Source organism: Typopeltis vanoorti, chromosome 9, assembly GCF_054136105.1.
Source record: "Typopeltis vanoorti isolate ZY-2024b chromosome 9, IOZ_Tvanoo_1.0, whole genome shotgun sequence".
Taxonomy (NCBI): domain Eukaryota; kingdom Metazoa; phylum Arthropoda; class Arachnida; order Uropygi; family Thelyphonidae; genus Typopeltis; species Typopeltis vanoorti.
In genome coordinates, this window is record NC_143557.1 from 1,858,138 (window position 1) to 1,883,385 (window position 25,248).

At 36.3% G+C, this 25,248-nt stretch overlaps 1 protein-coding gene across 9 annotated transcripts in view; it reads right to left on the reverse strand.

Annotated features, from left to right (window-relative positions):
* Nucleotides 1–827: 827 nt before the first annotated feature.
* The window catches only part of LOC150102845 (nuclear distribution protein nudE-like 1-B), a 303,402-nt gene continuing 278,981 nt past the window's right edge, over nt 828–25,248 (reverse strand). For 5 of the 9 annotated variants that reach the window (XM_090398533.1, XM_090398538.1, XM_090398539.1 and 2 more), the window contains 2 exons: nt 24,404–24,501; nt 1,683–1,996 (listed from right to left, as the gene is read on the reverse strand). In XM_090398533.1, coding sequence (XP_090254659.1) covers nt 1,978–1,996; nt 24,404–24,501 — 117 coding nt within the window. In that variant the 3' untranslated portion in view covers nt 1,683–1,977. Of the gene's footprint in view, nt 1,418–1,682; nt 1,997–24,378; nt 24,502–25,248 lie in introns of those variants that run through there. The other 4 variants (XM_090398534.1, XM_090398535.1, XM_090398536.1 and 1 more) reach the window with 4 other exon arrangements.

Sequence of the window (25,248 nt, forward strand, 5' to 3'; positions counted from 1 at the left end):
TCTTCCATGCACTGGAAAAAGTTTTAAGTGTCAATCCGATAAAATTCTTTTAATAACTTCTATCCTATTGATTCTGCAGCATCGTATATAGCTTAAGGAAATTAAGAAGGTATCTATTAATAAATAAAATTATTTACTTATCCTATAATTCGTCAATGTCAAATCGGCATTATCAGGGATCAATACACTTGTATTAGACACGTGCATGCAGGCACATTTCAGTAACAAAGATGAAAAACTGGAGAGATACAGGAAGATCTACAGTCCTACAATTATGCCATCTATCAGTTTTGGTTGGATGTTTTGGGGCCGACTGTCTATGGATGAGGATTTCCCCATACGAGGGGGAGTTATGATACAACCATATTTGTCTAGCTTTGGATAGTTTGTAAGGGTTGCAGCTGATTTGAGGAAAAGCCTCTTGAACTTGCTTCACTTTGATTCCACTACCAGCCACTCAGAATTAACATACCATGTCTTGTATACCTAGCACAGGATATCCAAGTTAAGCCAACGTCCATCAATTATGTGTTTGTGTATGTATACTTCTGATGAGAAGAATTTCTGAATTCTCAGGAACCAAATTCACTGAGTTCAGTGAATTTGGTATTTGCTGTTTATGTATATTTGCTCTTTTTTTTTTTTTGGGCCAAATGAAACATGAAGAAATTCTAAATGAAATATAATTCTAACTACTTTGAATATGCTCGTCTCAACATGTAGCAGCTCATAACAAAATTTAGTCATTCCTCGACGAGTTAGGTAAACAGTATATCTTTGATTATAAGAAATTCTTAGATCTGACAAAAATAGTTTGCCAGTTCTGGTTACCAAAGCAAGAGGAAATAACTGTTTATTTAAGTGACAATCAAAGCAGAAGAGTGTACACAGTAGCATTTTTTGGCTTCCTACAGACACCAAAATGTGCTTGGAATGTGAATGGCTAGATTACTTGTTAAAACCTTATTATGTACTAGTGAGTTAAATATATCATTATCAATGTCAACAAAAGCAGGAATTTGTTATAAAAGGCAAACTTTTTTTTTTCTTTTTGTAACAATAAACAATTTTAACAATGCAGTCCCCCTGAACTACTCCACATTTAAAGAAAACTTTCTTTACTTTACAAGTTTAATACTTACTAACAGCTTAATTTTTTAATACACTGAAATGAGGTTCAAGTCATGAAAATGATTATTAAAACATCATCTGTGCTCATCACATTTGTGTTGTTTGTTTGCATGGTTCAGAAAGCAAGAGAAATATGAAATTAGTCATATCTTTAAAATGCTTCTTTCACTGAAAGCTTGTAGCCAGGAACCATGGTGAGACTTCTAGCTGAGATATGCAGCCTTAATACGAGGTGCAGCCGAGAAGATATGACACCTCGTAAGGAAGTTAAGGCTATACATGGGAGCTATACAAGGAAAGAAAAACTTGAAGTGATTATTAGGCCTAACGAATAAAAAATGGTGCTAAATAAAAAAAAAAGAAGAAAAGAGTAATCACTTTTGTTTATGCCTATTACTTTTAACATTTCAGAAGAGCAATTGGGGAGAAAAGAGATACTGGCATTTACCAAAATAACTTTTAAATATGTATCATTAATCATTTAATACTGAAGCATCATATACTCTCTGCAATCAAAACAAAAATAAAATAATTACAGACAGACAGCACAATTTTGCTGTTCATGCTTTTTTTTCTTCTTTTTATTTATTTTTCTGAATCATCAATTCAGGTCAAATGAGTGATCTATAAACCATCCCAAGAGATGCTATAGATATGAAGCCAAAGAAAGATCTGGAAGAGAGAGAGTATTTATTTCCTTAAAATTCAATGCAAATCATTCAGTTCAACATTCAAAAATATGACAGATTTCAATAAGGGCTGATGAAATATCACTTTTGCTTAGAAGTATGTTTCATTCGCTGACTTTCTTTAAAGTATGTTTTATTCATTCATTCTTTGGTCTTTTCATATGGCTCTTTTCAACCTGTAAAAAATGTCACTAAAAATTAAATTCCACATTATTATGAATTAATAATTCTACATATGTAACTAAAAACTTATTATTACATATGGGCACCTCCATGGAGTCTGTAGACTCATCCTGAGAGGCCCATTTCAAAAATATTAATTTTCAGTATTCATACAATACCTGTCATATTTTGCCTTGAAATCATTTACTGACAAAGCACACACCCAACTGACTCTGGTAATCTATTCAAATCATTCACCACTCTCCAAGCAAAAAATCTAGTCCTCACTCCCTTGTTAACCACACACTTAGTCTAGTTTTTGTCACATTATTTTATTCATGTACTGAAATATTATAAACCCCTTAAACAACATTACATCCACACACCCCCATTTGCCAATCAACCAGCTTCTGTAATGCACAAATCTTCAATCTCTCCTCATATGGAGCACCACAAAGACCTGCCACCATCTTGGTTGCTTGCCTCTGAATCTGCTCCACCTCGTTCGCATATCCAAGAAACCTAGCCAACCAGATCTGTGTAGAGTAATCCAGATAAGGCCTTATATAGATGAATAATAACCTGTTACCTCTGCTTGTCAGAGTGTTCTTCAATAACCAGGTAATCTTATGAACTGTTATAGCCACTTTTGCAATATGCCCTCTGAACTTCAACTCTCTATCCATCAACACCTCCAAATCCCTAGCTTCATTAATTTCCTAGCATACAGTTCCATTAATAATGGTACAATGCTGGTAATTTTTCACTATAAAAAAATATAATAATTGTCATCATCATCAGCCATTGTTGATCCACTGCTGGATGAAGACCTTTCCAAGATTACTCCAAAATTGTCTGTCCATGGCTCTCCTTTCCCATTTCACTCCTGCAAATCTGATGATATCATCAATCCACCATGATTTAGGTCGGCGGCATGGTCGTTTTTCCTCTTGAGGAATCTAATCCAGTACTTCTTTTGTCCATCGATGATCTTGTCTTCGAGAAATATGCCCAGCCCATTGCCACTTCAGATGTTTCACTCTTCCTACAATGTCAGAAAGTTTAGTTTGATTTCTTATCCATGTATTCCTTTTGTGATACCAAGCATACTTCTTTCCATACTAAATTGTGTTCTTCATGATTTTTGAATTTCCTTTGCATTTAGTGTCCATGTTTCACAGCCATATATCAATATAGGAAGAATACATTGGTTAAAAACTTTTATTTTCGGACAGAATGGTAGTTGGCTTTTGAATATTGAATGTATTTTTCCGAATGCTTTCCACCCAAGCATCATGAATCTTTTAATTTTGTCCATGACATTTTGTTCTATTTATATCTATTGTCCCAAGTATATGTAATGATCTACTTGTTTATTTTCATCATTAATGATTTTTATTATTTCTAGTTGGATATAGCTATTGAACATAACTTGATCTTCTTAAGGTTTATCTTTAGTCAAACTGTTTTTTTTCTAGCAATTTGGAGTTCTCGGATACGAGTCTGTAATTCATGAGCAGTTGAAGTAAACATAACTATGTCATCTGCAAAGCGAAAATGGTTCAAATATCTTCCATTTATCTTCAGACCTTTCCTTTCCCAATCAAGAAGTTTGAATATTTCTTCTAGGCACGCTGTGAACCTTTCTATATTTCCACAGTAGAGATTTTTCCATTGAAATGAATTGCTGCTGCATTGGTGTATGCAGATTTGATGGTCCTGATGTATGGCTCCTCCACATGTTGGAGGAGCCATAGGTCATGGTACTACTGAATAAAAGGCTTTCTCATAATCAATACAACTAAGACATAATGGTAACTGATATTCATTACACCGTTCAATAATCTGTTGTACAACTTGAAGATGGTCCGTTGCATTAAAGCGACTTCAAAATCCTGCCTGTTCTTTTGGTTGTGCTAGGTCCAGAGTCGTACAAAGCCTATGAGCTAAGACTTGTAAAAACTTTGTAAACCACTGATAGTAGACTGACGGGTCGGTAGTTCGCCAAGTTTTCTACCTCACCTTTTTTATGTAGCAGAATTAAGGTAGCCTTCTTCCATGTTCTTGGTACATAATTTTTCTTCAGGCAAAAAGTAAATAGTTTTGCTAAGAGTTTGTAGATCATTTCTCCACCTGCTTTTAGAAGTTCAGCTATAACTCCATCCTCACCTGCAACTTTTCCATTTTGCAAGCTTTGAATGGCCCACATAACTTCTTCTGGTAGAATCTGTGGTACATCAGCTATTTCAGAGTTGTCTTCTTCTTCATTTAATTCATAATCCTGATATAATACTGAGTAAAATTCTTTTTGCAATAGCATGATTTTTGCAATATTGTGAGATTGTGAGACATACAAAAATATTTTGGGAAAATTTGGAGAAAAGAGCAAAGCTAATCATAATGGAAAATATCAGTTGGATTTCTGCTCAGGACATGGACTGGTAATTACTAACACCATGTTGCAACATAAAAATGTACAAAAATTCACATGGAGAGAAGAGGTAAGGAATAAGAAAAGTCTCATTGACCATGTTATTGTTGATAGTGATGTTTTCTCCCTCGTGTAGGACACTAAAGTGTAAGGAGGATTTGAAATTGGAAGTGATCACTATATAGTCTTCAGCAGGATAAAACTGAATTTCATATTGAAAAGAATAACATGTAAGAAAGTTTTAAAGGGAATAAATGATAAGCAGCTCTCAGATGTGAACTGTAGACTGAAATACACAAAGATTATTGAAGAAAAAATGAAAGAGTTTGAGAACAGGAATCAAACCTTGGAGATTCAGTAGCAAGCCTTGAAGAAAGCCTTGATTGATTCAGATAGAGAGGCATGTGGTGAAGTTGTCTGCAAGGATAGAAAAATTAGAACTCCATGGCGGACAAAGGAAGTTAAAGAGGCAGTGAATGAAAAGAAGAAAGCAGATCAAAAGTTCCTGTCAAATAAGTCAGCTTGTGCTCTTAGAGAATACAGAGACAAATGCAAGAATGCTAAACACTGTGTAAAACTAGCTGAACAAAAGTCATGGGAGGACTTTGGCAAGAATACAGAAAATAAATATCAAGAAGGTGGCCAAATATTCTGGAGGTTGTTGAAGAAGCTTAGGAATGGAGAAAAGAGTGCTGTAAAAGGAGTTAGAGATGGTAAAGGTGACATGAAAAAGGGAGAAAAAGATATCCTTAAAGTATGTAGTAATTACTTTGAAAAACTGCTAAATAAAACAAGCAGTGATGACAGCACAGTGGTAAAAAACACTGACCAGGCATGCAGTCAGGAATACATATCCATACTTGGAGTAGAAAAAGCCATCAAAGGCTTGAAATGTGGAAAGGCAGCAGGAGTAGATGATATTCGACCAGAAATTCTGAAGTATGGTGGTATAAAAGTCTTACAGTGGCTGCACTCATTAGTTCAGAAAGCCTGGACAGAGGGACGAATTCCCAATGATTGGAGTAGAGCTCTCATAGTACCCGTATAAAAAAAGGGAAATAAAACTGAATGTGAGAATTACAGAGGTATTTCCCTACTGAGTGTTCCTGGCAAGATCTATGCAAGTATACTTGAGAAACGATTCAGAAGAATTGTGGAAGAAAAGCTGTGTGAAGAACAAGCTGGATTCAGGCCAAATAGAGGCTGTCAGGATCAGATCTTCACTTTATGACAAACAGTTAAGAAAGCATGGGAATATAACAAAGATCTGTATTTAAGTTTTGTCGATTTGGAAAAGGCATATGACAAGGTGCAAAGAGAGAAGCTATTCAATACGCTACAATTATATGGTGTCAATGGGGCATTATATCAAGCAATACTTCGTCTTTATTTGAGTTGTAAGTCATCAGTTAGAATTGAAGGAAGTACAGGAAGATGGTTTAATGTTAAATCTGGTATGAGATAAGGATGTACATTATCCCCTCTGTTATTCATTATCTATATGGATCACATTATGAAGGAAAGTGGTATTAAACATGAATCAAAATTGGAGATGTTAATGTCAGCTCTTTGCTTTATGCGGATGATGTTATACTTCTAAATAAAACTGCTACAAGTCTGCAAGATTCTCTGACTAAATTGAATAACTGTTGTAATAGATATGGTATGAAGGTCAGCAATAAAAAGACAAAGACAATGAAAATAGGCAGAATCACTGAAAATGTCAACTGTGTTGTGAATCGAGAACCTGTGGAACAAGTAAAACATTTCAGCTACTTAGGCATGATTTTTAGTGAAGATGGTAAATTAAATATAGAAATAGACAACAGAATCAGCAAAGCTGGTATGGTGCGAAGTCAATTGAATAAATTCATATGGAATAAGAGAGAAATTAGTCGGAACACTAAATTAGCTGTATACAAGACAGTGTTCAAACCAGTTTTAATTTATGGATCTGAGAGCTGGGTCAGAAGTAAAACACTGACCAAAGACTAGAAACCGCAAATATGAGAGTCCTGAGAAAGATTAGAGGCGTGACCAGATGGCATCAATGGCAATATCATATTAAAAACGAGGATATTAGGAAAGAACTTGACATTGTCAGCATCCAGGAATGCGTTAGCAGAGCTAATCTCGATTGGTATGGTCACTTCAACAGAATGGGCGAAGAAAGATTAGCAAAGCAAGTGTTCTCTGCCAGGTTGGCCGCAAAACGACCCAGAGGAAGACCAAGATATAGGTGGATTGATACGATACAAAGTGCCTTAGACGATAGAAATATAAGATCTGATAATGTTGGAGTTTTGACAAGTAACAGACTGATTTGGAGGAAAATTGTAGATAGGAAGTTAGTAATGATGTAATTTTTTTCATGTAGTACTATCACATCCTGTACACCCCTTGAGGGTACATGGCAGGAATTTGATGATAATGATGATATCTATCTCTGGTTATGGTCCTATCTTGTAGTTTGACTGCAATCATGTTTATTGCTGTTCATTATGTTGAATTTTTTCTTGACAATTATTCTTAAGACTATTACACTTTTTTATATAATCTTTATTAGTTACATATTAGTTACATAGGTCAGACCTCTAGAAGCTTTGAAACGAGAAAGAAAGAACACATAGGATATGTCAGAAATAACAGACAAGAAATTTCAGGCCTTTCATGCCACTTTACCTCTACTAACCATCACATTGAGTGGGATAAGAGCGTTATGCCATACATAGAAGATAACTACCATTCAAGAACCTTTAAAGAAGCAGCTACAGTTGCCCGTAAAACTGAAAACCTAAACAAGAATCAAGGTCTAATTTTACCAGAAATTTGGAAAACTTTTATCAGATCATTAAACATCAAAGAAATGAACTTTCATAACAATTAAGTCATGAGCCATAACGAATAAATCACGTTAATGAGACACGCACATTGTCACGCACAATACCAATTTTTTGTATGAATTAGAACCATCAGTTATAACCTAGTCTGTAACCTTCATTTTAGCTTACTAGTTTGTATTCCCTGAGGATGCCAGTAGAAAAATTGGCGAAACATGTAGGAGGATAAAATAAAGCTACTTGACAAAGATTATATAAAAAAAGTGTAATAGTCTCATGTTTATTGCTGTCTGGACTTTTTGAGACTACAGTTGTTTTCAATTATGTGTTGTATGAATTTACAACTGAATTTTCTTAATTCTTCTGTGACACGTATTCTGATCGTTTTGCACAATTCACTGTATTCAACTAGAACTAACAGTTTAAACCACAAACTATAAGAAATTACGAAAAACAAATAAATTTGTTGGTATTATGAACATCAAAAAAGTTTGTTAAAAAAACCGAATGTTTGGAAAATTTCAAAATAGCATGATACACAATCCCTTACCTGCGGAATGTCACAGCGCAACCAACTGGAAATACAGATAATCCTTAATTTTTGAATTAATCCATTTTTTAGATGGGACTCTTTCCTTTTCAACGGTCTTTTTTTTTAACATTGAAGTCTATGGGAGACTGCTGTGCACGTCATGATGTGTTAGCAGGCACCTTGTCTTTGTTCGCAAATGGAAGTGACGTCACCGGAAGGGGGATGAAGAGGATGGTACATCAGGCATATGTCACAGTGACGCACCGATCTGTAGAAGTGGATAGCGTCTCGCTAATGGAATAATTGTGCCTGCCGATTTTGAAATGGACATTCCTTTACCAGAGGAACTGAACTTACGTAGGATATAAAGAAAACAGCTATAACACAAATAAGAAGCATTTTTGTTGGATGTCACCACATATGAAACCTGTTAGTGAAGCTCACGTATCTTCGTAATATTACGGGTGCTAGAAGGGCATATGCGGCGGAACTAAATATATCCCATGCATGATGCAATGTTGTCGATTGTATAGTAGTCGATACCATCAATAAAACACTTAACAAACACAAGCACCACTCAGGAGGATATAAATAAAACCACCATATCAGAAATGAAGTAAAAATCAGTTGGGTATTCATTTCGTGTTTGCCATCACCACACAAATGCTACACATCATGACTCCATATTTTCTGCTACTGTTATGGAATCGTCGCTGGAGGGAAAATGCAGGCGAACATCGTATCCGCCATACATAGACAATGTCTATACGATTGCTGGATGTCATGGGTTGTATAGTAGCGTCGGTTTCCATACAACGGACAATTCCAAAAAACATACAGATCCAAACGTAACTAATACAAGCAGCACATACTAAATAAGAGAGGACAAAGTTAGATTTTTTTACAAAATGAATGCGCACATATCAGAACAGCTGTTTGCATGCACCCACAGTAAATTATTAAATAAGGAAAAAATAAAATTAAAACTGGAAAATATATATGTCTTCTCCTAGTAATAATATTTACTGAAATCGTAACAACTGTTAACATTTATGATATATTACACACATTTTGTAATTCCTGTCTTTAAGTGCGAGTGTTACCAGTGCTAATTTTATGCGTATGTTTTATGTATTTAGTTTACTGGCAACCACGTGCTTGAAGGATGTGTCACCATTTCATCGGTGTTTTCAGCATACTTTGACCATACACTGTTTACTCGTGTTTAAAATTTTAATTTAGTTTAATTTAAAATTTAGTGAGTTAGATAGTTGATTGGCTGTCAGATAGGCAAAATCAGATTGTAAATGGAGGAGTGGTATCCCAAAAGAGGACGGTCAATAATGCAGTGCCACAGGGATCTGTACTGAGACCACTACTGTTTAGTTTGCATGTTAATCAAATTGGGACTGGCTAATTTGGAGATGTGCTGCTGTGTGCAAATGATACAAAGTTAGGAAAAACTATGAGAAGTAGAGCAGCATTGTGGACTTGCAGAAGGATCTCAATAGACCATGTGAGTGAAGCTGTCACTTTAATGTTATAAAGTGTAAGGTTTTGAAGTTTGGTAAGCAAGGTAGGGATACGGAGTATACCAGATAAGAGACCTTCATAATGGACAGAGACTTGTGTTTGAGGTCATCATTATCATCAAATTCCTGACATTTGAGGGGTGCATCATCCGGTACACTCAAGGGGTGTACAGGATATGACAGCATATGTACTAGATGAAAAACTCACATCACCACTAACTTCCTATCTACAATTTTCCCCAAAATCAATCTGCCTGTCAAGATTACAACATTATCAGATTATTGTAGTAATAATATATGAATACACCTTTCTGGCAATTCGTATAGTAAAGTATGTAAGTTCGGTTCACTTAAACCTTGGTATTATCGAGGTCTACCTACTCACTGATGAGACCTCAATAAAGGTCGAAACCGGTCTGGATAGTGACCTTCCCTCATAATGTAAAATAGTAATACGTTTACTAGGAGCTGCATTTTATATTATGAGAAAATATTAAGGACAGTGATCGAAACTTGCTCCACCTTTGCTCTGAGTTGCCCTAGTGTTGTACTACCAGGTGTTGACTTATGCTACGACTCGCTGGAAGTTCTTTGGCATGAAACTCTTAGATTTCGAGTTTCGTACTCAGCTTTGAAATAGTGAGGGATTTATTATCCCCCTTAACTTAACATTATCAGATCTTGAATAAATTTAGTTAAATCCTTTATCCAAGTGTAAGCAAACAAAGTTTATGCCTGAAGTATCTTCAGGACTGAGGCAACTCGTGGTAAAGGTGAACCAGCTCTCTCATCACTCCTTGTCTTAGTATCTCCTATAATGCAGACATATATAATGCTATTATACATGTCTGCAAGGGAAGGACCACTATCCAGACCGGTTTCGACCTTTATTGAGGTCTCGTCAGTGGTAGCCAGACCCAGAGGTGGTGATACCAAGGCAGAAGCAATAGAGAAGTCATATTTACCTATATGAGTTGCCAAAAGATGTCTCACCTTATTATTAAATTACTCTGGAATTAGAGAAAGATGTCGGATGTTTTTTTTTTTTTTCTCCCACTTGGTTAGACTATAATAAATTTAGTTTAATCCTTTATCCAAGTGTAAGGAGATGTGTTTTGCATTATGGGAGATACTAAGACAAGGAGAGATGAGAGCTTGGTCCACCTTTACCATGAGTTGCCTCAGTCCCGAAGATACTTCAGGTACAAACTTTATGTCCGCAAGGAAATGTGCTTTGCATTATGGGAGATACTAAGAGAAGGAGTGATGAGAGCTTGGTCCACCTTTATCACCAGTTGCCTCAGTCCTGAAGATACTTCAGGTGCAAACTTTGTTTGCTTACACTTGGATAAAGGATTAAACTAAATTTATTATAGTCTAACCAAGTGAAAAAAACTTCATACATATTTCACAAAATCCAGCGTAATTTAATAATAAGGTGAGACATCTTTTGGCAACTCGTATAGGTAAATATGACTCCTCCATTGTTTCCACCTTGGTATCACCACCTCTGGGTCTGGCTCCCACTGAGGAGACCTCAATAAAGGTCGAAACCGGTCTGGGTAGTGGCCCTTCCCTTAATGTATAGCATTATACATGTCTGCAAGGAGATGTGCTCTGCATTATGGGAGATACTAAGATAAGGAGTGATGAGAGCTTGGTCCACCTTTACCATGAGTTGCCTCAGTCCTGAAGATACTTTAGGCACAAACTTTGTTTGCTTACACTTGGATAAAGGATTACACAAAATTTATTATAGTCTAACCATTTGGGAAAAAACTTCCATTATCAGATCTTATATTTCTATCTTCTAAGGCACTTTTTACTGTGTCAATCTACCTATACCTTGGTCTTCCTCTGGGTCTTTTTCTTGCCAACTTGGCAGAGAACACTTGTTTTGCTAATCTTTCCTTTCCTATTCTGTTTAAGTGACCATACCACCTGAGATTAGCTCTGCTAACACATTTCTGGATGCTAACAATATCCAGTTCTTTTCTAATATCCTCGGTTTTTAATACGATATTGCCATTGATGCCATCTGTTTAAGCCTCTAATCATTCTCAGGATTCTCATATCTGTGGTCTCTAGTTTTTGGTCAAGTGTTTTATTCCTAACCCAGCTCTCAGATCCATAAGTTAAAATTATCTTGAACACTGTCTAGTATACAACTAATTTAGTGTTTTGACTAATTTCTCTCTTATTCCATATAAATTTATTCAGTTGACTTCCTACCATACCAGCTTTGTTGATTCTGTTGTCTATTTCCATATTTAATTTACCACCTTCACTAAAAATTGTGGCTAAGTGGCTAAAATGTTTTACTCATTCTATAGGTTCAACCATTCACATTTTCAATGCTTCTACCTACTTTCACTATTTTTGTCTTGTTATTGCTGACCTTAATACTATATCTATTACAACAGTTATTCAATTTAGTCAGGGAATCTCGCAGACTTGTACCGGATTTATTTAGAAGTATAACATCATCTGTATAGAGTAAAGAGCTAAGATTAATATCTCCAATTTTGATATGTTTAATACCACTTTCCTTCATAATGTAATCTATATAGATAATGAATAACAGAAGGGATAATGTACATCCTTGTCTGACACCAGATTTAACATTAAACCATCTTCCTGTACTTCCTTCAATTCTAACTGCTGACTTGCAACTGAAATAAAGACTAAGTATTGCTTGATATAATGCCCAATTGACACTATATAACTGTAGCATTTCGAATAGCTTCTCTCTTGGCAAAACAGATATTTATACAGATATTTATTATATTTCCACGATTTCCCATGTATTTGTGAAAATCTGATCATGACAGCTTCTATTTGGCTTGAATTCAGCTTGATCTTCACCAAGCTTCCCTTCCATCATAATTCTCAACTGTTTTTCAAGTATACTAGCATAAATCTTACTAGGAACACACATAGCAGGGAAATACCTCTGAAATTCTAACATTCAATTTTCCCTTTTTGCATATATGGGTACTATGACTATACTATACTAGCATAAATCTACCAGGAACACTCATAGCAGGGAAATACCTCTGTAATCCTCACATTCAATTTTATTTCCCTTTTTGTATATATGGGTACTATGAGAACTCTACTCCAATCATCTGAAATTCGGCCCTCTGTCCAGGCCTTCAGAACTATGCAGCCACTGTAAGACTGTTATACCCTGTACTTGAGCATTTCTTGTCAAATATCATCTACAAGGGTGGTCTGAAAAGTTCTCGGCCTCGACCACAGATAGCAACACTATCGGGAAGATTTTTTTTTTTCTTCTAAGTTGATATATCTGTCATAAGCATCCATGTGAAATTGCAAGATGATCCACGTGAAGGATGTCAAAAAAGTGTAACAAAACCAGAAATCATTGATCGAGAGTACAATATGGTATTGGATGACGGGCGAGTCAAAGTGCGTGAAATTGCTGAGACTATACGCATTTCAAAAGAACGTGTAGGATACATTTTGCATGAAGAATTGCAAATGAAAAACCTCTGTGCAAGATGGGTGCCACACTTGCTCACAGCAGATCAAAAAGGCACTTGCATGAAAATCTCTGAACAGTGCTTGGAATGTTTTAACAAGAATAAAACTGATTATGTACGTCGATTTTTTACAATGGATGAGACTTGGATTCACCATTACACACCAGAATACAAACAGCAATCAAAAGAGTGGACAGAAGCTAGTTGTTTAGCACTAAACAAGACAAAGTCGGTTCCATCAGCAGGAAAGGTCATGGATCGGTGTTTTGAGATGCTAAAGTTTATTGGGGAATTTATTAATTATCTTGAAAAGGGTAAAACAACAACCGGGGTATATTATTCCGATCAACCAGATTAGACGAAAAAATTTGTGAGAAAAGATCTGGTTTGCAGAAGAAAAAAATCATCTTTTATCAGGACAATGCACCTGCCGACAAAGGTGTTTTGGAAATGGAAAAATTAAGGGATCTGCACTATAAATTGTTGGAACATCCACCCTATTCCCCAGATTAGGCTCCCCCTGACTTCTATCTCTTCCCAAACTAAAATTCTTACTTGGTGGTCAACATTTTTCTTCAAATCAAGAGGTGATTGCAGCTGTAGAGGAGTATTTTGCAAATCTTATTGAGAACCACTACAGGGATGGCATAATGGCGCTGGAGCCCTGCTGGAATAAATGTATAAAAAATAAAAAAATAATTTTGAAATTATAAATTTGTTTTTTTCACTGTTAGGCCGAAAACTTTTCAGACCACCCTCATACTCCAGCGGCCTTTCTACATTTCAGGTTTTTTATGGCATTTCTACTTCAAGTATGGATATGCATTGAAGTAGAAATGATTGCATGCTTGTTGAGGGTTTTTTACCACTGTGCTGTTATTGATTGTTTCATTTAGCAATTTTTCAAAGTAATTACTCCATACATAAAGGATATCTTTTTATCCAGTTTTTATATCACCTTTATCATCTCCAATTTCTTTTACAGCACTCTTTCCTCCATTTCTGAGCTTTTTCAACAGCCTCCAGAATATTTTGCCACCTTCTTGATATTTATTTTCTATGTTCTTGCCAAAGTCCTCCCTTGACTTTTGTTTAGCTAGTTTTACAGAGTGTTTACCATTCTTGCATTTGTCTCTATATTCTTCAAGAGCACAAGTTGACTTATTTGCCAGGAACTTTTGATATGCTTTCTTGTTTTTCTTCACTGCCTCTTTAACTTCCTGTGTCCACCATGGAGTTCTAATTTTTCTATCCTTGCAAACAACTTCACCACATGCCTCTCTAGCTGAATCAGTCACGGTTTTCTTCAAGGCTTGCCACTGAATCTCCAAGGTTTGGTTCCTGTTCTCAAACTCTTTCATTTTTTCTTCAATAATCTTTGTGTATTTTAGTCTACAGTTCACATCTGAGAGTTGCTCAACTTTTATTCACTTTAAAACTTTCTTACATGTTACTCTTTTCAATATGAAATTCAATTTTATCCTGCTGAAGACTATATAGTGATCACTTCCGATTTCAAATCCTCCTTACACTTTAGTGTCCTACACGAGGGAGAAAACATCACTATCAACAATAACATAGTCAATGAGTTTTCTTATATCTTGCTTCTTCTCTCCATGTGAATTTGTGCACATTTTTATGTTGGAATGTGGTGTTAGTAATAACCAGTCCATGTCCTGAGCAGAAATCCAACAGGTATTTGCCATTATTATTAGCTTTGCTCTTTTCTCCAAATTTTCCCAAAATATTTTTGTATGTATGACAATCATTTCCTACTCTGCTATTTAGATCCCCAACAAGTAGCAACTTTTTCTTTTTCATTGTGTCAGTTGCTTTCTCTAAAGCCTCAAAAAATTCCTCCACTTCTGTCTTAGTAGAACCTTCTGTGGGACCATAGGCACAAATAAGTCTCATGGTGCAGTTCCGCATTCTGATATTTGGTCACATCATTCTACTTGATATTATTTGTCATTCAACAAGATTAGGCTTGCATTTAGTGTTGAATACTATAGCTACTCCTTTTCATTGATTGTCATTGCCTGAATATAACATTTTGTATTTAATCCTCAAAAAGATATCCCGAGCTTTTGTCTTTTTTATTTCTGTCACCCGTATTATGTTGATCTGGTACTTATCCTATTGCTCAGCTAGCTCCATTTCTTTGCTATTCAGGCTTCTTATGGAGATAGTACCGATCTTTTACTCTGGTGATGTTGAGTTAGGGTGTGTTTTCAGATTTGTTCCAGTATCTGACTTTTCACTGTTTGCCCTTTTTCCCTGGAAAAAACAACGGGGGTCTTGTTTAACCGGGCGACGCCCCAGTTGGCATGAAATTCTGTCATGTTGTACCATAATTTTGTATTTTGGTTTAACCAATAGGAATACAATTTGGTCGGCTAAATCCCAAACTGCCAGCTCATCCTTGTTCGTTCAGTATCCAGGTAGATACCTAACAGGGTGCACCACGAGAAGGTGAGGATTGGACATTAAGTCAGCAGCACTGGTTGATTCTCCACATTCCTTGAAAGGCTACGTGAAGGTCTCCTCCCAGTCAATGTAAGAATATCACAACAGATTATGGCAATAATTAGGAGGACATTCATATACAGAAGCAGAGGTTATGGCTTTGTTCAAGCTACATATAGACTAATGTGTGGAGATGTAGTCGCCTGGCTTGCAGGTGATGAGGATGTAGTGGAGAGGGTGCACAGAAGAGTTATAAGTCAGTGTCAGGTCTATGGAACGTCAGATCGGAGAGATTGAGGGAATGTATATTACAGACTTGTGAACAGAAGAAGGGGAGGATATTTGATTGTGACATGTAAGTTGATGAGGGGTTGTTACCAGATTAATGTGGAGAAGATTTTTTATAAAGTAGAAGGAGATAAGGATAAAACAAGAGGCCATTCCTGGAAGCTGTATAAGAGGGATATGAGCAGGGAAGTGAGAAGCAGGTTCTTTGTATGGCGTGATTGGTGATTGGAATGGAATGCATTGCCTGACAGAGTGGTGAGTGCAGAAACTGTGAATGGTTTTAAATCACAGTTTGATTAACTTTTTGCATGAGAGAGTATAGACCTCCTGCAACGAGTCCTTTGACTCCATGGAGGGTAGATGCTAATAATAATAACCTTATAGTGATTTTATGAGTACTTAAAATATACTTCAGGACAAATGCAATAAACAATCAGTCTTCATGGCAGCCATATTAATGTGGAGTAGCCTCCTATGAAGGCCACTACCATCATAATTAAATTCCTGATACTGTGTTCTCAAAAATAACCAACATTTAAACTAATAAATGAATTAACTGACTTTTGAAATGTATTAATACGTCAATTAACACCAAGTAACATACTACTGTAATTAGGCCTTCAGGAATCCAATTATCTGACCAGTAAACTGTTTTTCTGCTCTTGATGGATTAGTGCATATATATATATATATATATAAACACACACACCCTCAATGAGTTTACAGGATGCTATAATAATACTATTACATCTAATCTTTAAAGGTATTTGTGGCATAACTATGAAGCAACAAAATTACATGATAACCATAGTAATAAATTTTAATGAAAGTACAAATATTTTCTACTGAAAATAACAGTACATCATCATCATCAGTGTGGGGAAACAACAAGCAAATCAAAGAACTGGAATACAAGGTACATACAAGTGGTTTTCCAATTAAAAATGGTTGTTGCCTGCAAAAATGTTAACAAATATTAAAACTATTTGCGATGTTTATATAAAATGAGAATCTTCCAAACTTTTGGGGAAGAGAGAGAGAGAGAGAGAGAGAGAGAGAGACAATCATTCTGATTAAGATTAGGCCAACGTAAAACGTTTGACAACTTTCTTTGTAAAGGCATTCATATTTAAAACTGCTTCTATGAAGAAGACAAGCTTCATCCCACAGGATATTGTGTTTAGTGTCAATATTATACTGTGCCATACCAGATGTTTCAGGTTTCACATATTTAATGTAACACTGATGTTCATGAATTATTTTTTTCCCACTGAACAGCCTGTCTGTCCAAGGTATGTGGAAATTATTCACAAGGGATCAGTTAAACACCAGTTAAATACAGAGGCAACAGTTTATCTTTTGTAGATGGTAACATATGAGCAATTTTGTTAATAATAAAATATGTAGGACTAAGATGATACATTAAAATTCTAATGTTCAGAGATACCAGAAATATAAGGGACTGGAACCCAGAGATCTGTGGAATTATCCTTAGGTGTTGGAAAGTAGGAGTCAATTATCTGTTGGATATCATGAGAGCTGCGAGTGAGAAGTTCTTGTTGTAAACCTGAAGGAAAGGAACACACATTAAGCACTCTATTAACTAATAACTAATGACTTGGTAACACTAATTTTTTGAGAGATGCAATGAGTAGACTTTGATGAATGCATCTGCCTGTAAAGGTAGATTTCTGATAAATACTAATTGGCAAAGTGCCAGGGGGCTGTGTATGTAAGAAAGATGTCCAAGAATGGTGGACTACCAGCATTTTCTTTTTCCATGGTGAACTGAATGCATGGGTGAAGGTTACTGATCTGATGTAGGAAGGTGTCAAGTTCATTTTCAGAATGAGGCCAAACAGAAAACACATTATTGACAAAACCAAACCAAAGAGAAGGTTTATGTCACTAAATAAGTAAAATCTCAAAAGTCTGGTCTAGCACAGCATGGTATTCTTTCTTTTTAAATTCTAATAAACAACTAAATTGCAAACTAAAACAGAAAAATTGACACTTAAATCCTTAAAAAATAACCCAGACATTGTGATTACAAAAGCAGATGAAGATAATGCTACCATTGTCTGTTACACAATACTTACCAAATGGTGAATTACAACCCTACAAACTGCATCAAAAAGAAAATAACAGAATTAAACAAATCGATGATCACATGGCCAGGGAAACAACCAAAAAACTTATACCGCATTACGCCCGCACTACCAGAATTTACGACCTGCCAAAAATACACAAAACAAACATGCCAGTATGACCAATAGTTGAAGAAATTGACAGCCCTGATTATCACTTAGCCAAGAAATTAGTGTCCACACTCAAGGAGCTGGTAGGTCATTCCCCCTCTGACGTAAAAAATACACACCACTTCATAAATAAGTGTTGTGTATTGATACTGATGTCCTGATCAATGATACTATTGACCCTTTTTGCCAAAGTACTTCGCAACAGGTATTTTGTGCGGCAAAATAATTTTATCTACCAAAAGAAGATATGGACATGGGCTCCCCATCCCCCTCGCAATAGCTAACTACAGGGTGGCCATAAAATAACTTTCCCTCTTTGGAGGCACCTGTAGCTAAAACCAATAAACGGTATGAGATCAAATTTTAAATTGAAACTTTTGAAGGCATGGGGAGATGATTTCTGCAAAAAAAAAGATTTACTACTAAAAGTCACCAATAGGGGAAATTTTGGTGCTGGCGGAGCCGAAAACAAGCGGATAATTACATTAAAGGCAGATAAAATGGAATAATAACATTTCGAAGGTGTAAGTGACAGCCGCATCACTCATTCCAGCTGGATATGTGGCATGTTACAATGATAATAATAATAATTAAACTAAAACAACAACTTGCGAGAGACACGGAAATTAATCTAGTGATTGAACTCACAGGAAATAATGTTTTATTCATCAGAATCAGGGTCCCCTGGACCACATACACGAATTTCAATGTGCTGACCTCTCTTGTGTACAACAAATTGCATCCGTGTGCGACATGCTCTACAGCTGAGTGTAAGGAGTCGGATTGGATGTTCATAACAGCCCGTTTTATGTTCTCTTTCAAGACATGCAAGTTGGGAATGCAACTGACATACACAACGGATTTCAAATACCCCCACAGCCAAAAGTCATATGGAGTGATGTCCAGGGATCGAGGCAGCCTTGCTATCAGAAAGAACCAGTGATAACGCTCTCATTACTGAAATGCTGGCATAAAAGGTACTGAATGTTCAATGTGTGGCCGTGCTCCATCCTGCATAAAAATTATGGAGTCCAAACACTGTCTTTGCTGCACTGCAGGAATGACAAAATTTTCCAGCATTTGTCAATAAATCTCTCCAGTAATGGAGCAGGTTACAGACCTGTAGGGGTAATACCTCAAAAAAGTACGGTCCTATTATGAAATTGTCTGTGAAGCCACACCACACGGTTACTTTTGGAGAATGCAGTGGTACTTGCTGGATCGCTTGGGGATGTTCAGATGCCCAAATTCTGCAGTTGTGAATGTTGACCAACCCATTCAGATAAAAATGAGCCTCACCCCCAATATTCTCCAAGGCCAGTCCTTGTCGACTTCCATTCGGGCAAGAAACGTTAGCGCATAGGTCAGGCGCTTATCATAATCTGTGGTAGTTAGTGCCTGCACACGACTGAACTTATATGGATAGAAATGAAGCATTTTCCGTAAGATTTTCCAGAAAGCCACATTAAGTTTGTGAGCTATGGCGCAAGCGCTTGGACCAGTACTGGTCCCTGTGTCATCAAACACTGCAGTAGCAACGTCTGTTACTGTCTCTTCTTGCACTGCTTTCCGTCCTCTGCCAGGTCTAACTCCTAGTGATCCAGTTTCTTCAAACTTCTTAATCATAGCTGTGCTACAGCTGACATAGGACCTGTATGCAGGTTATGAAGCCTTCTAAATTCCCGAAGGGCTGCTACGGCACTGCACTGTTTAAGGTAAAACAACTTAACAAGTAAAGCATGCTAAGGGAAGGTAGGACACATATTGAGCACAATTCGTCAGTCATTCAAATAACTGCCTGAACGTTCCTAATCCCTTTTTAAGTGGAATTGGTGGCACTGCTATCATGTACGCACAGTAAAATTTGCATAATCCCTTTTACCTACGCTTACTGCAAATATGTGACTGCTTTCAACCCCTCCAGCGCCAAAATTCCCCCTACTGGCGACTTTTGGTACTAAATATTTTTTTCATGGAATTCATCTCCCCATGCCTTCGAAAGTCTCAATATAAAATGTGGTCTCATTCCATGTATTAGTTTTAGCTACGGATACCTCCAAAGAGGGAAAGTTAATTTATAGCCACCCTGTACTTTTACATGGAATACTTCGAGCAGTAAGCTCTAGATTCAGCAAGCCTAAAATCCAAAGTCCGGCTCAATTATATAGCGAAACCTGTGGAGTATTCATAACTAAACATTCACACATAAACCACAGTACTTAAATTTTTAATAAGTTAATATTTCGTCCTTAGGACATCATCAGTACAGTTATTACAAACAATACTAGGAATAACACAGAGCGCATGCTTAAAATGAACTCCCACTATGTGTGCAGTAGCATGTTATAGAATTAAATTAACATATATCTAATTATATCCGATTTTATCAGATATATACATATCATACTTCTTCTAACTTCTTCACTGACAAAACATTGACTACCACCTTTGACAATATTCCACTCATTCACAACTCTCAAAACACCAAATGTCCAGTCTTCATGCCTTTGTTAACAGCACAACTTCACTGACGATCTCCCCCCCACCTTTGTGGAGCACCTGTCCATGGTGGAGTAGACCTCCCAGTGATGGTACTGGCCCAGCACGGGTAGGGGCTCAAATCACACAAAGTTTTATTATGAATTTTATTGCTGCTTATTTGCTTGCCACTTCTGCATCTTTCAATTCACGGTAGAATTTTCTTTGAAGTTAGCCTTTGTGATCTCTCTTAATGGCATCGAAAATTTCAAAGGCAATCAAACAAACACTTATTTCATGTAATTGAAAAATTGGATGATAGTTTTTAGTTAGATAATGTGTTTGCCAGTGCAACATGTGGTTTTGCTTGAGTCTATACAGCATAGTTTCTGTGGGAGGAACATGTGATTCATTAGTTAGTGCTGATTTTATCCCAGTTGTCTCTAATTAAACTATTTATTGAGAAATATATTACACACACTGTAAACGTCTCTGTATCTTATTCAGTGATACAATAAAACTATTTCTTTTTCTTGCATCTGCAGTATAGTGGCTGTTGGGGAGGGTGTGTGTTGTTTACCGTGGGGGAGCGAGGTTACTATTGCCTTGACATGAATGTGTTTAAACTTTTTTTTCGTGTGAGGTATATGCAAAACTTTTCAATTTCTTTTTTTGTAAAGTAAAATTAAGGTGCGAGTTATACATGAGGGTGAATTATATTTGAGTAAATACAGTACTTCTGTATCCACTGAAAGTGAATTGAACTCACCAAATGATCCTAACATATCAGATGACGTATTTAATGTTTTTTAGAAGAAAAGATGGATACTGGATATGTCCTCAACATCTTGAAAATTAGACAAGCCTACAAAGTCAAAACAATAAGAAAATTTCTACAGTGGAACTGCTGTGAATTTTGCTATAATATTGATATCAAGGCTCTGCTGTGGAAACACAAACCTTTCTGTATTCCCACAGAAAAGTTTGTATGGAAAAACAAATACACGTGGTCTCCCACCCATGAGCAAGCAATGACCGCACTCAGGAGAGGGACAGCAGAGTTTTTGTCTGAAGGAAACATATTTAAAACCCAGTTAGGAACCAAAATTAAAGCATTTACTGTTGTTCGTAAGGACAGAACTGTACACAATCCTGCTCAAGATGGAATAGATGTCCTAATGGTAATCACACTGGATGTGTTGTTGCTAATCCCAAAACTACTGCAGACACTTTTTTAGGTAATTTTGCCAGAATCCCACCAACAGCTTCCTATTCTCCTGAATTTTTAATATTGAAAGAGCAACAATAGAAACTGCAGCTAAACTTTTCTACTAACGTGCAAGAGTCGCATAATCAACCTTTTGTTAAGGTGGGACTAAAAGGTGCTCTACAACTCTCTCATGCCAGTTCAGTTGGTCCTGATGCGATAATACATCCATTATGAGATGATAAAACATCCTCCATGGATCGCCTTCTCTTACCATACAACAGAATACTTACTGACAATTGACTTATGCCAGATTCTTGGCATAAGTCAATTGTCACTGCCATCTCAACCTGGAAAGGATCCAACACAAGCAAACAATTATCGATCTATCACTCTGACCAGCTGGCTATCTTATAAGATATTGGAAAAAATGGTAAATGCAAGGCCTCTCTAGCATATTGAAAGCACAAAATCTTCTTTCCAACACACCATGTGGTCGCTTTCATAGACAGTGATCAATATTGGACCATTTGCTCCATTAGAAACATGTATAAAAGACACATTCCTGAAATGAATACTTCTGGTTTCAGTCTTTTTCGATATGGAACAAGCATATGACACAGCCTGGAGATATGGCATATTAAAAGACCCCTGAAATCTTGGTCTGTGGGGGACACCTTCCTGTTTTTATTAAAAAAATTTTGTCCAGTCAAGTCTTTCAAGTCCAAGTGGGCAGCATCAAGAAGAGGGTGTTCTTCAAGGCTCTGTTTTTAGTGTGACACTCTTTGCTATCAGAGTTAATTCAGTCACTGAACAGCTTCCTCTCTCAGTATGCAAAATGAAAGACAATTTCAACAAGCAATCATGGGCTCATGTTTTCAGCATGAAATTCATGCTGAAAATAATGGGTTCAGGTTTTCAGCAGAAAAAAACTGTAAAACTGTGTACAGGTATCAAATACAGGTATGAAAAGGTATCCTTCACTCAGATAATGATTTAAGAATGGGAAAAATTATTTCAGTAGCATCAGAGGCCAAGTTCTTGGGACTCATCTTTGATAGAAAGTTTACATTCTTTACACACATTAGTCAACTTAGAAACAAATGCAAAAAAGCACTGAATCTCATTTGCCCTATATTCTCTACAGAATGGGGGGGGGGGATGCTGATCGATGTTCCTTGCTCTGCCTTTATTGTGCAATTGTAAGGTCAAAGGTTGATGAATTTCAGATTTACAGTTCTGCAAGAGAGAGTGAGAGAGCTACGATAATTGGATCCTCTCCATCATCAGGGTATAAGAACAGTTAACAGTACTGGTGCATTTCACACATCACACATTCAAATTCTTTAAGTTGAAGCAAATGAACCTGCTCTATCGCTTAGATGAAAACAGTTGTCTCTTAACTATGCCATAAAATTAAAGTCTATTCCATAGCATCGTATATGAACTAGTATTTTTTCTCTGTATTGAGGAGTTCAATATCACATCAGACCACCACCACACATCCCTTTGGAATGCATGTTAAAGAAATTATGCTTTTGGCATGAATTTGACAACATTACCTACACCAAACACAACAGTTTTCATTCATGGCAGATTTGCACTCCATCCTATAATTTTTCACTTTGTCAATTATACTCTCATACTCCATCTGTCTATCTGTAGTTGTTTAAAGTGCACAGAGTTGCCCACTCTGGTTTATTGCCCATCTATAATGATGGTTCAAGATCTGACCTCTATTGGTTGTACTGCTGTTTCCCAACATTCCAATATCCCAACTGATCTCACTTAATTGTATAATTATACAGTAGAGTTGTGTGCCATTCAGATTATGCATACATAAAAGAAAATTACTATCAAAAGCAAGTAATTTATACACACTCACTGAGGTATTTACAGGTCATCTCGTTTACTGTGCATAATCCACATCTGGTGCTGTGAGGTTTTACAACCAATTATACAAAATTAAGATCCTTAATTTTGATGTTTGGTTGTGCTGCATTCCCAGCCACATTGGAATTAAAGCAAATGAGATTGCAGATGCTAGATCATCTCATACTTTTTCCATGTGCTGTTTGACAGTCCCATATACAGACTTTAGACAGTTTATAAGATCAAAACTAATTACCTAATGGCAGTAATCATGGTAGGAAGCAATGAAAAACAATTTGCATAAGATTAAGCCTAAATAAAGCACTGCAATTCTAGTTAATACAGAAACAGAAGAAAGGAAGTTGTTCTTGCTAGGCTCTGCATAGGTTATAAGTCATATTACACATCTACTGAGGGCTGATGGCACACCTGTGTGAAAAATGCAATGTGCATCTCATCATTTGTAATATGGTGGTGGTGCGAAGTGGATGGCATTGTGTGTAGGTGATATAATCTTCATGTAATAATATTCTGGTGGAGTGTTGGCACTTCATACAAGAGAGGAATGGAATTTGTACTCATCTAATTCAGCCATATACACTTAGGCAGATGTTATCAGACTCCAACAAATTGCACGATGTGTTTAACTTTTTACAAAGAATTAATTTATTTAAGCACATTTGATTACAATTCTATTTTTGTGTACATACTGAATTGCATCATTTATAATTTTTAAATTGGCTTTTTATGCACTACAAATTACTATCATTAGGAGTTCCGAAACTTTTAGTGTACATTTTTTTATCTTTTAACACTTCACATAAAAAGGCAAAACAGCATCTGAACAAAACTAATCTGGAAATATGTTCAGCTAATCAGAGAGAACATCACAGGTTACACACATCACTAGCTTAATATTTACTAAAGAGGAAAGCAAAAAACAGTCTACATTTAATGATAGTCATAGTATTTATCTTTACAAATACCTACTATTGTCCATCTATCACTTACACTGGTGATATAACCTGTCCAATGCTTTCTTCCCTTTCTGGCTTTTGTGGACTATCCTTAACATAAGTTCGGCAAGATGCTAACTTTGATTCCAGAGCCTGAAAATATTAAACACATTCATGTACGAGGCATATTATTATTTACAGACCTCCCTAGTGAAAAGTCTCACTGCAGATGACCTTCTGCTATAAGATGTCCATAAGTTATAAGATGTACTTATAACTTATGGACAAATTTTATTTGTAAGTTTTACCATTAAAAATAGAATAAAAGATATCATTATGTTGATAAGATTTAAACCTGTCTGTCTGAACAATATTCCAATATAAACAGAATGCAAAAAACAGTGCCCATAATTTCTATTGCTAGTTGCAGTTTACGAACGGCTTTTGCTTTGTGGAGAAATTACCCAGCTTTATGCAAGCATTTTGCATCGAACGATAAATATAAGGACTTTTTAAACCGACTTCTCAATTTGGAATTTTTAAAAGATATAGCATCAATGATTGATATCCTACAGAAATTATCATATCTGTCAGAAGCTCTACAAAGTCACAATATAAGTATTATAAGGATTAAGTTAAGCCATTTTTTTTTTTTGCTCGACGATGTGAGCCCTTTGTTAAAATTTCCATAGCTCGCCACTGTCCATAAGGAATGTAAATCTGAGGGAGACTGGTTCATTTCAGGCTCTCTGGTGTGAGACAGAGGTCAACAGGACAAAATATATTGCTGTTTGCTGCTATAGACCTAGCCTAGGGGAGAGGAGGAGTGGATACCATGCATTAGAAGATTAACACGAGTGCAGGCTGAGCAATTATCATGGGAGGCTTCAACTATAAGGA